This window comes from Eptesicus fuscus, chromosome 13 (assembly GCF_027574615.1).
Source record: "Eptesicus fuscus isolate TK198812 chromosome 13, DD_ASM_mEF_20220401, whole genome shotgun sequence".
Lineage (NCBI taxonomy): Eukaryota > Metazoa > Chordata > Mammalia > Chiroptera > Vespertilionidae > Eptesicus > Eptesicus fuscus.
Window position 1 is genome coordinate 65,117,241 of NC_072485.1, and position 18,649 is coordinate 65,135,889.

General features: G+C 39.5%; 1 protein-coding gene and 1 pseudogene across 1 annotated transcript; one reads left to right on the forward strand and one right to left on the reverse strand.

Moving 5' to 3' along the window:
• Window positions 1–805: 805 nt before the first annotated feature.
• LOC103302339 (phosphatidylinositol 3-kinase regulatory subunit beta-like) lies at window positions 806–4,980 on the reverse strand (annotated as a pseudogene).
• A 5,490-nt stretch (window positions 4,981–10,470) lies between these two features.
• Window positions 10,471–11,415, forward strand: LOC103302337 (olfactory receptor 10W1). Its single transcript, XM_008159398.2, has one exon. It carries the CDS (start codon window positions 10,471–10,473, stop codon window positions 11,413–11,415), a length of 945 nt encoding a protein of 314 aa, XP_008157620.1.
• The last annotated feature ends 7,234 nt before the right edge of the window (window positions 11,416–18,649 follow it).

Here is an 18,649-nt window from a genome sequence, read left to right on the forward strand (position 1 = left end):
GGAGGTGCCTGAGCATGTGACAACAATGAAACTCTTACATACAAATGCCATAGTTACATTTATTTCCCCACAATTTTGATTCACATTAATTATTTTTTCCTAATACATGTATTGCTACAGTTTGCTCTCTCCTTTTTTTTTTTAAGTTCTCTGAACTTTAAACCTCTGAAAACTGAACAGAAATTCTATAGGTTGCTATTGTTCACTTAGCCCCAAACTAGAAATTTACATTTCCTCTGAAGCAATTTCATTACTTTTAAAGTTTCCTCCTGAGAAGTAATTGTATTAATTGAGTACTTGAACTCTGATTTGGATGAGAAATGTTCATAAAGATATTTCACTCAATCTAACATGTCTTATTCTTGTATTTGCCTTTAAAGGGTGACATATAACCATCTGGTCAATTTACCTGTTCCTTTCATTGAACCTCTTTTGCATGTAACAATGGTCCCAGTGTTCTGGTCTAATCTATGCTCTCATATTTAATGGAGGCATGTGCAAGTAAGTCAGGAATGGTGGAGCAGTCCATTTGCTCTCAGAATTAATATGTGTTGAGGTAAAATGCCAGATTTCTAACCTAAGACACCTAACATGTCAGAAAACAAGACTGAGACATCAAGTGTCATGGTCACACTTTCTAGAGGTCATCCTGTGCATTAGTCAGGGATCTCCAGAGAATCAGAGCCAACAGGATGTCAGATGCAAAGGGAGAGATTTATATTAAGGATTGGGCTCATGTGATTATGGAGTCTGGCAAGTCAAAAATATCCAACCCAGGTAAGCAGGCTGGAAATCCCAGCAAGCATCAATGCTGCAGTCTTGAGTCCAAAGGCATTCTGGAAGAGAAATCCCTTCCTTTTTTGGGTATCTTGTTTTTTTTCTCTTGAGACCTAAAAGATAAGGCCCATGCACATTGTGTTGGTAAGCTGCTTTACATGAAGTCTACTGATTTATATGTTAATCACATCCCAAAACCACCTTGACAGCAGCATTTTGACAAGTGTTTTACTAAACAACTGGGTACCATATATGGCCTAGCAAGTTGACATAAAATTAACCATCATAATCCACCCTTTGTCAGCTTGGCATCCATACTCATAAACCATATTTAAGGTCTAATCAAGACAATAACAAATTCATCTGCCTAACCTGGTATAATTATACTATGTATAACTCAGAATGTATTAACCCTATCCCCAGAAGAGGATGCAAAGTCCTTGGGTGATATTCACCCTTCTACTTTATGTTCTGTAACTTCAGTGCTATGTTGTAGAATTAAAAATACTTAAATACTATCATGCAAAGTCAATATATATTACTAGAGGCCCAGTGCACGAAATTCATGCACGGGGGGTAGGTCCCCTCAGCCCGGCCTGCACCTTATCGCAATCCAGGACCTTTCAGGGGATGTCTGACTGCCGGTGTAGGCCTGATCCCACAGATAAGGCCTAAACCAGCAGTTGGACATCCCTCTCAAAATCCTGGACCTCTGGTTCCTAATCGATTGCCTGCCTGCCTGCCTGATCACCCCTAACTGCTCACCTGGCTGCCTGATTTCGCCGCTAAAACTCAAGCTTCTTCTTTATTTTTAATATTTATATTTCTTCTTTATTTTTTATGTTAAAAGTCAGGCTTCTTGAGAACATGAGGCATTTAACATTATTCCATGTTCCTTACAGAGAGCTAAGCATGGTAAACACAGCAAATACTTAATACTTGTGGGCTTCTATACAAACACTTTCCAACCAGGAATGTTTAATAGGCAGTCTCTAAAAACTTGAACTGGAAAACCTAAGAGTAGAGTGCTCAGATTTCAGGCGTCAGGTGCTATTAGCAGGATTTCTATCCCAATTAAACTCTAATTCTTAGCTCTCAACAGTCTGGACAAACTGCCCTTCACGGTCTCAAAAGTTTCTTATTCATCACTATCCCATTCTCCTTGTTTTTTTTTTAGTTCAATGTTTTATATCCACATCAGTATCAACGTACCATACAAAACCCACCTGCCAGCCCACTAGCTGAGCACGCAGGAGGGGGGTCCATGGCAGCATAGAAAACTGGGGTTCTTGTCTCAAAAGAGGAGAAAATGGGTTTACAGTCAAGGAAACAAAATCAGAACCCAACATGAAAAAGGAGAAGCCTTGAAACTGCACCGAGCGGAGGTGCTGTGGGCAGCGGTGCATCTCGGCTGGCCCAGCAGTACCTGCAGCAGCCTCAGTTCCTGGGAAGCCAGGGGTCAGATAGGGCCCAGCTCTTGAAGTTATTTTTAATGATTTTGCTTTTGGGGGAGGAGAGCTTCTGGGCAGCAGCTCCATTGTGGGGGTAACCAGTGTGGGTTTCACTTCAAGATTTGGATTGGAAGTTGGGTGTGTTGGGCGGGACCCGCCCGGCCCCAAATGTCACAGCTGAGGTTCTTGGGAAGTGGCCCAGCAAAGTTCCTTCCTGCCTTCTTCCTGCCCTGACCCCAGATCTATGGCTTAAAAATCAGGGCACCAGGCTGGGGCTGAGCATCCCAGGGGCCTTTGTAAACATTGCAGGTCCAGACAAGGGGAGCTTGGGGGAACTGTCGGAACTGGTGGGGGAAGCCAGAGCCAGGGGAGGGCAGTGCCCATGGGGAAAGGGGGCATGGGGTGGAGGAGTTATGCTTCTCTAACAGAGACTTAGAGGTACAGAGACCAAGAGAGACAGAGAGGACAGAAATTGGGATAGAGTGACAGGAAGAGAAAGACTTAGAGAAAGAAAGAGAGATTGAGGCAGAGAAAGATTCACAAAGAGAGACAAACAGAAAAGTGGAGTCCTGCTCTGTATGTGTGTGTGTGGGGGGGGGGGGGCGCGAGCTCGCACGGATGTACCAGTGTGACACAGTAAGTGCATCATTGTGTTGCACGAGGGAGGTATGCTGGTAATGCAGCACCAGCTCCTTCAGAGACCCGTAGAGTTCCTCAAAACCCAAGCCAGTGGCCGTGCAGTAGATGACACAATGTTTGGTATCACCATCCACCACCACAGAGCCGGCATAGCAGCTCCGCTGGCTGCTCTCATGGATGAGGAAGGTACCATCCCGCTGGCTGTTCAGCATTTCCTCAGCCTGCGTGCGGTGATCTTGCCCACATACCAGGTTTGCTCCTCATGGTGGGGGAAGTCATCCTCATCCTCCATCAGTGCATACTGGTCTTCAGTCTCCTTTTTGATTCCCAACCACTCGTTGATTTCCTTCTGCTGGGCGCCTTTCTGGGTGAGCCATACCAGGTACTGGTCTCGGATCTTGCGCAGCAGCATGAGGTCTGGCTTCAGGCTGTGCATGCGCTCATCAATCTCCGGGTTGCCCAAGGCCTATGTCCGCCGCTCCTGTTCCAGTTTTGTGTGGCTCTAATGGATCTCGGCAATGCGAGACTTGAGCTGTTCTGAGTTCAGCAGGATCCTCTGCATCTCTTTTTCATTGCTGCCCTCACGCCGGAAGTGCTCCAGATACTCCTTGCTGCACTTTTCTGGAGTCTGGCCCTGCTCTTCGAAGATCTTGATGGTTTCATTGAGGGCTTCCATGGGGTGCTCTTCATCTGAAGTTCCTGGGAGGTGCGTGTGTACTCCTCGTAGAACTGGCTGTACTCGCGGCTCTTGTCCTCCCCTTCAAACCAAGGTAACAAAGGAAACCTTTAATTCTGCTCTTCCTCGCAGCAAGGGAACAGCAAACCTCAAGAGAAATAATTTCCCGTCAGAATTCACATCCAAATACTGCAAGACTGAGGACTCTAGGGCTGACTGTGTACATGCGCAATAACAGGCTCACGTTCTAGCCACAGCCGCCCAGGCGTCCTCCACAATCCCACAATCCTCTGGTCGCACACTTCCGGTTTTTCTAGCTCCTCCTTAAGTGGTGTTTCCTTGTTGCAAGTCCAGGGCCTCTAGTTGGAGAGGATTTTTCTGTTTGGGCATTGGTAGCTGTTTACTATTTGGAATCAGTGAAGTTTTGGGAGTACTGCCGCTGCCATGAACATGTCAGTCCCAAGTGCACTCATGAAACAACCGCCCATTCAGTCCATGTCCTGGTTCGCAATGAGAAAGGTACTGTGCTGAGCCGTTTTCCAATCGGGTCTTCCCCTTCCTTCCCCAGCACACTCCAAACCTACTCCGGGCCGACCACCCCAACCCTGCAGACCCTTAAGACCTTCCCCTCTATTTCTTAACTTTCCTTCATCAAACGCACATCCTATTGTGTTGCCTTGGGCACCCCTAACCACTCCCTGGGGGGCGGGGCCAGTCTGGGCAAGGGGTGGTGGTGTTCTGGTCTCTGGTCGTTCTGGTCATTAAGGTAGCTGGCTTGATAGATGGATGGATGGATGGATAGATGGATGGATAGATAGATAGATAGATAGATAGATAGATAGATAGATAGATAGATAGATATACAGTAGGAGGATAAGAGAGGGAACAAAACATATACTATAAATATTTCTCTCTTTTCCGTGTCCAGCATGGCTAGAGAGTGGTCCAGTTCTTGAGTAGGGGCAGCTGGGGATTGAGAAAATGAAAGAAAGAGACAGACACAGAGATAGAAGGTAAAAGCTGGGGCCGGGTGGGACAGCTATCCTCTGATGGAGAGACAGAGACCCAGAGCTGATACAGCACGTTTATTTTATCGTCTTATTATAACAAGATTAACATGTATACAAATGTTCTTGTTTTGGCAACACTTTCTGCACCTCCCATAGCCCATTAGCTACATAGGAAGGAATTAGGGAGGGCTACAAGGTCAGGCTTAACAATGCTAGGAGAGTTCTGCCCTCCAGGCTGGGACTCGTTTGTTTGTGACCTTGCCACAGGTCAGCCCGAGGCTTGACCCTAGAGCCGCTCCCTACAATATACATACATACAAATATTTTTATAAAAATGAAGAAATATGTGTAATATTTTACAGTCTTCATTTCTGCAACTGCTCATATGGTCAAAACTGTATTCATAATCCCTTTTACCAATGCCCATTCCATATTCTCTTTGTCCTTGGTAAGTTTCACAGCTTATTATGGTTCTTTGCCTGGTGGTGTGACCCAATTCTTCATTCCGTAAGGGTACAGGATTTTAATAGTCTTCAAAGGACCATTCACCGATTCTGTTGAGTCAGATGGCTTCAGAATGGTGAATATGCTAACACCAGTGAATTTCATGAGTATGGACTCATTAATGTACTTCATTTGCTATGAAGCGAGTTCCTTAAGCATAAATAGTGCTTTATGGAATACCATGACTAACAAAACATTCTGGAAGTCTGTAGTTTTGGCAGAAGCTTTGTGTGCAGGGAAGGTAAAACTACATCCAGGGTAAGTGCAATTATGCATTCTGTAAGATGAATCTAAGCTAAAAACTCCACTGATTACATGGCATCCATAAGCACCTATTCTGACTGGAGAACTACAGTGACTTTTGGATGTCTGGAATTAGTGTCAGTTCAGAACCAGTCAAACACCAATCTAGATGTTACTGCTCAACCCTGCCTGGCTGTTGGCATCTGACTATACTGCGCCCACATGCGAGTGCGCACGTGCGCGCACACACACACACACACACACACACCAAAGAGCTACATTAATCACTCTAGACCCTCACAGAGGACTGTCTTTGAATAAATGGGGCACATGGGAGCATATATTCACTCACAAACTTATAAAAATTTATATATACATGACCAACCAATATTTTTTCAAGGAATAAGCAAATTTGCTAAGACCTACTGGGTATATCAGTTAATAATGTGGATTTTTTTTCAATAGATAGAGTTACACATATGTTGATATATATGCGATTTAATATGTATGCTATTTTGTTGTATTGACAGCAAGCTTCAAAACTTCATATGTCAAATTTGCTGAAGGTGTTAACATCATAGATATTTTTACACTTAAAAATGTCAAATTTCATGCCAAAAAAAGAGCATTTGCGGGAAGTTTTAATTTATTACTTTATTTTGAAGAAAAAGTTATCATATACTTTAGGAAGCTTATGGTAAACATACTCCATCTCAAGATACTTGTGAACGCTGATTTCAATGTGAAAGACAAAGAACGTCCAGGTCAACAAAAAAAGTTTGAAGACCAACAATTACAAGCATTATTGGATGAAAATGTGTGTCAAACTCAAAAACAACTTGCAGAAAGATTAAACGTTGCTCAGCAAACAATTTCTGATTGTTTACAAGCAATGGGAAAGACTTTAAAGGAAGGAAAATGGGTGCCACATCAACTGAATGAAAGACAAATGGAAAACCGAAAAGTCATCAGTAAAATGTTGCTTCAATGACACAAAAGAAAGTCTTTTTTGCATTGAATTGTGACTGGCAATAAAAAGTGGATTTATTTTGAGAATCCCAAATGCACAAAATCATGGGTTGATCCAGGTTAACCATCAATATCGACTGCAAGTCCAAATCGCTTCAGAAAGAAGACAATGCTCTGTGTTTGGTGGGATCAGAAAGGTGTAGTGTATTATAAGCTTCTAAAACCAGGTGAAACCACTAACACTGATCACTACTGACAACAAATAATCAATCTGAACCAAGCTTTGATCATAAAATGACCAGAATGTGCCAGAAGACCAGGCAAAGTAATTTTGCTTCATGATGACACATCATCACACACTTCAAAACCACTTAAAAGACACGTTAAAAGATCTTGCTTGGGAAGTATTAACCCACCCGCCATATTCACCAGACCTTGCTCCTTCAGATTACCATTTGTTCTGATCGATGGCACACGCACTTTCTGATTAGCACTTCAAAACATATAAAGAAGTGGAAAATTGGATCTCTGAATGGTTTGCCTCAAAACAAGAAAAGTTCTATTGGGACTATATCCACAAATCACCTGAAAGATGGGGGAAATGTGTAGCTAGCAATGGACATTACTTTGAATAAAATACTTTTGATGTTTCTCTTGAAATTATCGTGTTTTCTTTTATTACAAAATCCACATTATTAACCTGTACACCTAGTATAAGAGTGTCTCAAAGAGATTCAAGCAAGAAAAGATGCCATCGAAAATATAAAACATTTGATAAATATTAATTGAGGTGCTATTAAGTATATAGCACTACCCTAGGTCCCATGGAAACCATATAAAAAATATAGTCTCAGTTCTCCAATATGGGACTTAATCTAAACCCAGCTATGATAATCTAGTGAGAATAAACTCATTGAAACAGCAGGTGACCTTGATTAGGAACTTCATATTTCTCAGGAAATTATGTCAAGCACTGAGAATGTCACTAAAATGTTTAATACTGGCCTTTACTTTGAAAAGTATTCCCCAGATCTTCTATTGACAAGGAACCCCAAGTGTAGGGACAGTTTTAGTTTGGACCAATTATCTGCTAATGTGGGAGGAGATCAGCAATTACTACATTACCTTCTTCTGGGAGACAGAACATATGAGACAAGACCCTAGATAGCAAAGTAATTGACTCCTTTCGTGGCTTTTCATTCAGGAAGTTTACATAAATTTTCAGTTCTCTGAATGGTCTCACCAGGCTCATGGTCCTTCTTTAAATATATCCAACAGAGTAGTCAGATATCACTTACTAGGCCCTGTCTTTTAGAATACAACTGAGAAGGTTGGTTCGGTATACTTCTCTTTCTTCTCATGCCAAAGGTAAGAGAAAGTTTTTCTACTTCCTTACAACATACTAGGCCCTTGCTGATGCTAGGCTAGAAAAGCAACTAATGGGCTTTACAAGTGGAAACTCCAGGATTTCAGAACCAGCTCAGCCCATGACTTACAGTGTTTCTATTAATTCACTTGGAAGGTCTGGTCTTCTGATTAAAAAAGTAATAATCCCCATTTTCAAACAATGAGCATAATACTGATTTGAATATTTTTTGAAAAGGTAATAATCCCAGTCTAATAAATATTGAGGGAATTACCAAAATAAATTATGATAATGTTTAAGGATAAATGAAAACTCTTTTTGTGTAAGATATCTTATTTATCCTCTTCTATGAAGCAGATATTATTAATATCATACCCTTAATAGAGCCAAAGAAAGTAGGGAAGAATTAACATTTATGCAACTTAATATGTTTCATACATCAAACCAAGTGTTCTAAATACATTAGCTCATTTAACCTCATCACAACTACATTAAGTATTATTGTTTACTTCTTTCAAACACGGGAACAGAAATTAATTTGAGATGATCTGCTCAGGCAACAAAGCTATTAGTAATAAATTGAGATGCTACCTCAGGTCTGTTATTGCTGAATCCACTAATTCCCTTTTTTTTTTTTACAAAATGCTAACAAGAGAATTGAACAAGCTGCTCCAGCCCAGACTCTCTTATTTCCAGACTAAACAAGGATGATGTTTCTCATAACATTCTTGCCAACTGGGGCTGGGCTGGCTGTAGAGGTAAGAAGGAAGATGAGGATATATTGTGGGATGTGACTTGGAAGCACAAGATGGGCTTAGAATCAGCCAGGGGAAGATTCCTGGATATGACTCCGAAAAGCTGTCTGGTCCTGCCTCTTTTCTATTCAACATATTTACTAACAACTTAGAATAACAAGTTGATTTTATGTTGATATAAGTGTCACTCTCTCAAAATAATAAAAAGCACTATTTTTCTATCCAGAATATGGACCCCATTACTCTTATCTCTCTTTTCATAGTTAATTTTCATTTTTCAGATCTAAACTTAACATCACTTCTTGGAAGCTTTTTCAGTATCCTTTAGTCACAAACTATGTCAGAGTTCCATGTTGTACAACCTTACAAGACACAATTTTTTTTTGTTACGGCACTTATTCACAGCTTTAATTATACATATCATTAAATTATATATGTTATGTTAATGAGTGATGGGATTTTTTTCCACAGTGCAACCCAAAGATTGAATGCTAAGTTGTTTTATATAAGGTCTCTTAATAATCTTAAAAGTAAAAAAGAGAAAATGAAAGAAGTGTAAATTACATATTTTACAACATATTTATCCATATGACATTTATTTATTAAATGTCTATAATTTGTACATTAGGTTTGGTGATGTAGGGGAAAATATAAATAAGAGAGGATGGCTGCCTTTGCACTTACAAATAATAATCTTGGCTATCTGTTATTAGGTTGCTGTTACTATGGGCTAGGCATTGTGGTAGATACTTTATATTATATCTCTTTTAATCCTCATAACAACCCTCAGAACTAAGCATAATTATTGTCCCCATTTTTCAAGCCACATCATTTAATTTCAACACTGATTTCACATTGATACACTGCCCCTCCTCTGCATGTTGTAATATAATATTAAATATGTTTAGTGACATTAGAAATAATTCAAAATATTATTGAAGTTCAGAAGAGGAAAAAAGAATGGATTAAATGGGTTCTACTTGTGACAGCAAGGTGGGGTTTTGTGAATGATTTTTACTGGAAGTCATAATTCTGGATTAAGTCTTTTCTTCAAAGCTCATAAAAATAATAAATATTAAAAGTGGGAAAGTTGAAACAAGGTCACATGATGCCTATTTTCTACCTTCTTTAATATGAGTTGGTCATTGAAAAGAAGTAGAATGAATGCCCTTTGAGAGTTATATCTCTTCATTAGAAGGTTTTCAGGGAAGCTGAATCATTTTTTCTGGATTTCAATTTAGCTCCTTAGTAGAGAAGAAAAATAAATGAAGACTGGCTTGGTATTTCCTATTCATCCCCTAATTCACAGAAGGAATTCTTAGATCTGCAATAGCTTATGTGCACATATTTCTCATCTTGCCATAAGCTGGGATGAGTCCTATAATAACACTGTGTTTCCTTCAAGTCCCACACTTCTGTTGGAAGGAAGGAAGGAAGGAAGGAAGGAAGGAAGGAAGGAAGGAAGGAAGGAAGGAAGGAAGGAAGGAAGGGGAAGGAAGGAAGAAAAAGAAAGAAAGAAGAGAGAGAGAGAGAGAGAGAGAGAGAGAAGAGAGAGAAGAGAGAGAGAGAGAGAGAAGAAAGAAAGAAAGAAAGAAAGAAAGAAAGAAAGAAAGAAAAACTTCCCACCCTCACCTTAATGATTCCTGCTGTCAAGAATTTCTTGACACTGTCTTGTGGAATTACTGAAAGTATTTAATTTTTATTTCACTTGTACTGAGAATGGCTTTGAATTCCACAACTTCCTCTGCCTCTTTTCCTCAAAAAAAATTCCTACATAATTTAGCCCAACTTTTGGCAGTTAGAAATTAAGTTGTATATGTTGTGAAGAGTGTTGGTAAAAGGGAAGTTAAAAAATCCTTGGGGGGGGGGGAGGGAGGAGTGGAAGGGGGTAATGGAGGAGGGGAATCTGTAATGCTTTCAATAATAAATATAAATTTAAAAAAATTAATCCTGATTCTTCTAGTTTGTACCTCCAACTCTGATGAGATTAGACCATGGCTCATGGTGTGAACTAATATATTGTCAGTTTGATTATTTCTTCTGTTCTTGTAACTCGTGACAGACAAAACCTGTTAGCTCAATGACCTGGGGAAATCGCTCAGTGTTGATGGAGTTTGTGTTCCTGGCTTATCCCTCTCACCCTGAGCTGAGTGCCTTGTCCTTCCTTGGAGTCAGCCTGGTATATACATTGATCATCAGTGGGAATGTCCTCATTGTGGTGGCCATCCAGACAGAAGTCCGCCTACACACACCCATGTACTATTTCCTGGGCAGCCTCTCAGGAGTAGAAATATGCTACACTGCAGTGGTGGTGCCTCACATTCTGGCCAATATCCTACAGTCAGAGAAAACCATCACCCTCCTGAGCTGCGCCACTCAGATGGTTTTCTTCATCGGACTTGGCAGTACCGATTGCTTCCTCTTGGCGGTGATGGCCTATGATCGTTACGTTGCTATCTGCCACCCCTTGCGGTACCCTCTCATCATGACTTCAACTCTTTGTGTTCGCTTGGTTGTTGCTTCCGTGGTCATTGGCTTGGTCCTGTCCTTACAAATGGTGGCTTTCATCTTCTCTCTGCCGTTCTGCCAGACTCCGGGTATCGAGCATTTCTTTTGTGATGTGCCACCAGTGATGCGCCTTGTTTGTGCCAGTAGCCGCATCCATGAGCAGTCAGTGCTGGTGGCAGCCACACTAGCCATCGCCGTGCCTTTCCTCCTCATCGCCACCTCCTACAGCTTCATCGTGGCTGCTGTGCTCAGGATCCATTCAGCGGCTGGCCGCCACCGGGCCTTCTCCACCTGCTCCTCTCACCTCACTGTGGTCCTGCTGCAGTATGGCTGTTGCGCCTTCATGTACCTCCGCCCCAGCTCCAGCTACTCCGCCAAGCAGGATCAGTTCATCTCACTGGTGTACACATTAGGAACCCCACTGCTCAATCCACTTATCTATACTTTGAGGAATAGTGAGATGAAGGGAGCCATAGGGAGAGTTCTTACCAGGAGTTGTCTCTCTCAGATAAACTAGGGGAGAGTATAACCTATCAGGCAAGGGTTTGGTTCCAACCCAGCAAATCCCCATACAACTAAGATGTCTCTCAGTTGATGTTAAAACTGACCTTTAAAAATAGTATAAATTGTCTGGATACTGTTTAGCTATGGGTACCAGAGACCTTTAAAATGTTTCTACCTTTTAGTAGACTCAGTAATTTTTCTTCTAGAAAAAAAAAATTAACAAATGAGCATAACATAATAGAAAGTGACAAATATAAGACTGCATCTCAGGTGTCAACTGGAAGCAGATATGTCATTTAGTAGATTTTAATTTTAAAAAGGCAATAAAGGGATTATATACCGAAGTATGAGAGTGGGAACTAATAAAGGTGGCAGCACTCTTACCTACTAGCAATAGCAGGGGGCCATTATAACCCCTAGACTTCACAGGCAAAAAGAAGGTACAGTATTATTGGAGACCAGTGAAAGCTAGATCTATCAAGAGAAAACACTTGGTCAGAACTGTGACTTTAGAAAAATAAAAAAGCAACTATTGGCAAAACTATGACCATGCAAAGAGATACAGGGAGATAACTACCCCAACCTCTCTCTGCTTGTTTCCTCCCAACTCTTGCCCTGTCTCCCATTGGCCAAATCCAACTAGAAGCAAGAGGGCAGGGGGGACTGAATGATTCAATTCTCAGAAGCTAGTCTTTTTGGACAGGGCAGAGAAGAAAAGGACCTTGGGAGTTGTGACAAACAGAGAATAACCAGAAAAAGATACGTTAACAATCTAATTTCCCAAAAATAAGGTATTTGCTAAACAATGGTTGCATGAAGGAATTTTTTTCTTTGTGGCTATTCTTATTTTTATCCATTTATTCAGTAAATTTTGAGCATTTAAATATGCCAGGCATTAATCTTCCAAGAAACCATATAAAAGGGTATATAGCTCTATGAACTTCCTTCATTCTGGCTCATTCACATCCATTCCCATGGCCTCACTTTGGATTTCTTTAGCCTTAAATTTATGTTCTCAAATTTTAGTTATTAGTAATGACTAGCATTAAGTACTTATTGTGAATCATAACTATATATTTTTTCTAATCTTCAAAAATTCTATGAAATAGGGTTGTTACTATTCTATTTCCAAGGATGAAACTAAGTCACAGAGTTTAAGTAACTGGTGTGAGTTCATGCAGATAATGTGATGAAGTTCAAATTTGGAATTTGAACCCAGAGATTCCTGCTTCTGAAGCAATGTTTATTTATCCTTTCAGCCTAAAATGATGATGAGTATCTTTTCATAGACTTACTGGCCATTAAGCCATCTTCATTGTGAAGTATTATTTTAAGAATTTACCAATTTTGCCCTAGCCAATTTGGCTCAGTGGATAGAGTCTTGGCTGTGGATTAAGGGGTCCCAGGTTCAATTCCAGTCAAGGGCATATACCTTAGTTGCAGGCTCCTGCCTGGCCGGCCCCAGCTCTGATCAGGGTTCATGCAGGAGGCAACCAATCCATGTGCTTCTCTTACATCAATATTTTTTTCTGTCTTTCCCTCTCTCTTCCACTTTCTCTAAAAATCAATGGGAAAATATCCTCAGGTGAGGATTAGCAGCAACAACAACAGCAGCAACAAAAATGAATTTACCAATTTTAATTGGACTATTTTCTTTTTCTGAGTTTATTGTATATTCTGGAGATAATTCCTTTGACAAATGTATTTATTGTTAACATTTTCTTCCTAATTTGGCTTAAACTTCTCATTGGTATCTTTTGTTCTGAAAAAAATTTTTAATGAAGTCTACTTTATCATTGTTTTTCTTTTAGGTAATGACTTTTGGGTCCTATTTTAGAAATACCTCCCTTCCCCAAGTTTGTGAAGATGCTTTCTTCTAAAAGCTTTATAGTTTCAGCTAACACATTTATGTCTATGACATATCACATTAATTTTACATATTTTTCATAGTACATATAACTATTCCAGTGCTGTTTTGTTTTCTTGTTGAATTTTTGTACTTTGTGGAAAATCAATTGAACATGGTCTATGTTGTGCATGTGTGTATGTGTGAGTTTAATTCTGCACCCTCTATTCTTGTCCACTTTTCTTTTTTGTAATGTTTAATATTATTTTATTTGGCCTTTTTGTTTGTTTAAACAAAACATGTTAGTGTCATGCCTTCTGCCATTTCCAAAATTGTTGGAATGATTGAAGAGTAGATGAAGCTTTCAGGAACAATTTCTAACCACAGCATTTTACTGCTTCTGCCAAAATCAAAAAGCCACCAAACCTACAAGCTCATTACTATAAAAATCTTAATCCCTGAGCTATGATCCTTGCCAGCAAAATAGGTGCCTTATATCTTTCCTTATCCCCCTCTTTAAATTTTTTATTGAGGTATAATTAGCATACAACATTATTTCATTTTAGATGTACACATAATGATTTGATATTTGTATATATTGCAAAATGATAATTACACTAAGCCTAGTTAACATCTGTCATCATACATAGTTACCAAATTTTTTTCTTGTGATGAGAATTAAGATTTACTCTCTTAGCAACCTTTACATATACAATACAGTATTATTAAATATAGTTGTTATAATGTACATTACATCCTCATGACTTATTTATTTTATAACTGGAAGTTTGCAACTTTTTACTCCCTCTCTTTTTTCATTTTAATTGTGATAAGAACTCTTAACATGAGATCTGCCCTCTTAAACTTTTTTTAAAATATATTTTTATTTATTTCAGAGAGGAAAGGAGAGGGAAAGATAGAAACTTCAATGATGAGAGAGGATCATTAATCGGCTGCCTCCTGCATGCCCACACTGGGGATCGAGCCTGCAACCCCAGCATATGCCCTGACCAGGAATTGAACCATGACCTCCTGGTTCATAGGTCAATGCTCAATCACTGAGCCACGTCAGCCAGGCCTACCCTTTTAAACTTTAAAGTGCAAAGTACAGTATTATTAACTATATAGGCACAATGTTACACAGCAGATCTCTAGAACTTATTCACTTTATATAACAGAAATTTTATGCCCATTGAATAACAAGTTTCCATTTCTTCCTGCCTCCAGGCACTGGCAACCAGCCATTTCATTCTCTCTTTCTATGAGTTTGACTATTTTAGAAACCTCATATAAGTGGAATCATGCAATATTTGCCCTTCTGCAATTGGCTTATTTTACTTAGTATAATATTTTCCAGGCTTCTCCATGTTGTCACACATGAGAAGATTTCCATCTTTTTAAGGGCTGAATAATATTCCATAATATGTAAATACAGCACATTTCCTTTATCCATTCATCCGTTGATGGGCATTTACATTGTTTCCATACCTCGGCTATTGTAAGTAATGCTGCAATGAACGTGGAAGTTTAGATATTTCTCTGAGCTGTTGTTGCAGAAGTCCCCCATTTGCCCCATTTGCCCACCTCCTCCCAGCCCCCACGCCCCCTCTCTTGGCCCTTACTGCACTATCGGCTGTGTCCCTGGGCTACACATATATGTTCTTTAGCTAATCCTTCCACCTTCTTTTATCCAATCCCCCCACATCCCTCCCCTGATATTTGTCAGTCTGTTCCATAAAAATATTCTTTCTACACTTTTTAAAACCCAGTGTGATAAAAAAGACTTAACATGAGATCTATATTAAGTGTATAATACATTATAATTACCTTCTAAATTATACAAAAATATCCAAGTAAATTAAACATAAAGGCAATAAGAAAATAGACATTTTTGAAACATAATATAGAATTACTAACTGAATCAAGTCATCTAAATTAGCTGTATTTTTATCTAAACTCATTTTAAAATCCCAAATATCCAATGTTAAGGAATAGTTTAATAAATTGTGGGACATTAATACTATTCATATTATGTAGTTACAAAAAGTATAACTATGAACACTACATTTAAAAAGAAAAACATTTTCCCTACCTGGTTTGGCTCAGTGGATAGAGTATCAGCCTGCGGACTGAAGGGTCCCGGGTTCAATTCCGGTCAAGGGCACATGCCCTGGTTGCAGGCTTGGTCCCTAGTACGGGGCGTGCAGGAGGCAGCCGATGATTCTCTCTCATCATTGATGTTTCTATCTTCCTTTCCCTTCCTCTCTGAAATCAATAAAAATATATTTTTTAAAAATTAATTAATTTAATTTTTAAAAATTTATAACCTACTGTTACATAGAAATACCATAGGTTCTCATTGCAAGAGTGAAAAGTACATTTGTAGAAATGAAGTCATCTGAACAAATAAATATATCTGGGTGAGGGGAAGGAAAATAAGTCTGCATATAGCCTCCATATGCACTTAACCACCCATTCAATTATAAGCACAGACTCTTTTAATTGACCATTGCGAGGGAACATAAAAAAGCAAGCTGTCTTCATTCACATGGATTTTAGATATTTTGGACCTTTATGGGAACATCTGCATAAATCTGGATAAATTAGATATGTTTATTTTGGCTTCAGAAAAGACATTTTTATGTGCTGTCGCCTCTGCCCTAAAGCATTTTCCCTTCCTTTCTCCTGCTGGCTTGTCAGCTATTAGATCACCATTGGACCATCGCCTCAGAGAGGACTTCGCAGAACACAAAGCAGCCTCTGCACCTGCTGTATCTGTCACAACACTTTTTCACACTCACTTTCCCAGTGCCCTTACCATGTTCTACCTTTATTTCTATAGCACTCACCCCTTCGAACAAATTATTAAATGTTCCTATTCTCATATTATCTTCCCCCCTCCAAGAATATATTCTCTATATGGGCAAAATTATTGTCTGTTTTGTACACTGAAGTAGCTTAAGCATTGGAAATAGAACCTGGCTCATAATAGGAATTCAATATATATTTCTTACCTATTGAACAACGATTTTATTATTGATAGTGCACATGAGACAGGGAAACTAAAGATGGCTAAAAATGAATAGCAGCAATGAGGAAAAAGTATGTGATTTTAAGTTTGTGAGGTCTGGAAGGAGTTGGAAAGGTAGAAACATTAAAAAATATGATTAGGCTAAGAGTTGGGAATATAACTACACACACACACACACACACACACACACACACACACACACACACACACATACATATAAGGCTTGTTTTTTATATTTATGGTAATGGTATATATATACCTAAGTGACAGTTACAACTGAATGACTAGAATGACCAGAACGGCCAGTCGACCAGTCACTATGATGTGCACTGACCATGAGGGGGCAGACGCTCAACACAGGAGCTGCCCCCTGGTTGTCAGTATGCTCCCACAGCCAACCTCCTGCAGCCCCTCATCCCTTATCCCCCCGCAATGGCCACCCCCCCCATTAGCCCTGATGCGGGGGGGGGGGGGAGAGCGGGGGTTCCGGCATGCCAACCTCCTGCTGTCCCTCTCCCTGGCTGGCTGCCCCCCCACATAGGCCTCAATCACCGGGCAGGCCCAGGGACCCCACCTGTGCACGAATTCGTGCACCAGGCCTCTAGTGTGTGTGTGTGTGTGTATGTATGTATATATATGGAAAGTATCAGCAGAGAGAAAATTTGATCAAGAGATAGAAATAAATAGAATAAGGAAAACTGAAACCAAAGATCAGAAAGGATGATTATGGAAAATTCTTCTTCTTCTAAAGAAAATAACACAATTCACAGAATTTTATAGCTAGAAGGATCCATGGAGTCCAGGTAATCAACACCTCATATCACAGATGAGGAAGCCCACATAAGAGCTTCCCTAGTTGCCTGAGGTCAACAGTTACCACATGCAGAACCATAACTAGACTCCAAATCTCCAGATGCCTAGGCTACTGTTGTTTCATGAGCTTAAGCTAAAATAAATGTTTTCCTTTAACAGTGCTCACTGGGAGACTGACTGGAGCACAAATTAGTAAGTTCCCTGTGCATATAGGAAAGGAATGAGAACATCCCCCCTGAAATTTCCAGATAATAATTGTCTATGGTGACCACACAGTAGAGTTGCCCATTAATCCTTATTAGTTGATCAACTAGGGAAATTTTTCTCAGATATTTTCCTTAGTTGGCTTTAGTTTAAGGGAAACCACTAGGGATATTTCTCCTCTGCGGAGACCCATTAATTTTAAAGAGATATCATAATCGACACTAAATAATTTGACTAAATCAGGCAAGACTGGACTCTTGGTGGATGTATCAGAATTTGTTTTCTGTTGTAAAGGAGGAGACAGGTCTCATTCAGGACTTGATTTAGGATTATTCCATAATACCATCCTTCCAAATGATATGCCTCTCACCCTGCTCCAACCTAACCACATATTTCTAAGAGGTGTCTCTTCTTCTGAATATTAGCTTCCAGTGGACACTTCTCCATTCTCATCTGGATATTATGCAGGTATCATATACTGTCTACTTGTCCTCTCCAAGAAAGACTGCACAAAGTGTGTGGATCCTCGTTCCATTTTATCCTGTTAGAAGAGGATAGACGGGTTAGTGAGCTCTCTGGCAGAGCTCCTTTAGTATCTTTGGCAGAAACTCTTAGCATCTCAGCAAAAAGTTAACCTGGTCTTAGGTGGCTGATGGAATGAAGCATATTTTCAAGGTGGTAAGGAAATATCTCAATAAACATAAATTGTTTGATTGATTGGATTTTGGGTTTATTTCTAAAAATAATAAGACACAAATTTCTACAATGCTTTACAATTAGGGGAGAATATTTATATATAGCAATATTAAATTGTAGAAAACAAATGAGTTATCAGAGTAGGTATTACTATTCACTTTTATGGATATAGAAAATGAAACTTTGACAAATGGCTGAATTACCCAGCAGCATATATGTAATGAGTATAAAGCTAGGATGAAACATGGATCTTTTGCCTTTTCTTTGAGTATTCCCTCCACAGAACTAGCTTAAAGAGTATGGTATGGTTCTCACTTTTTTCAAGTAGCATTATTAAATCATAAGTATTTAATAGTGCTGTAGGGGGGAATATTCTATGATGAAATAGACTTGGAAAATTTTTGAGGTAAAATTAAGCTGTTTGTTTTACAGGACTTCACAGAACTTTACTGTGCTAAAGTTCTTGATGCATTATGAATCTTGAAAAAAGAAGTGTGAATGTTTTCTAATTTGACCATAAAAAGTTTCATTTCTGAAGTGTCATGAAGAATCTGTTCTAGGGAACACACTTTAGGAGTTAGCTTCTCAGATGATGTTTAAATTCTCTTCCTGGGTCATGTTCCCTTATGAGGCTAAAGTCTTATAATTATCTTATAT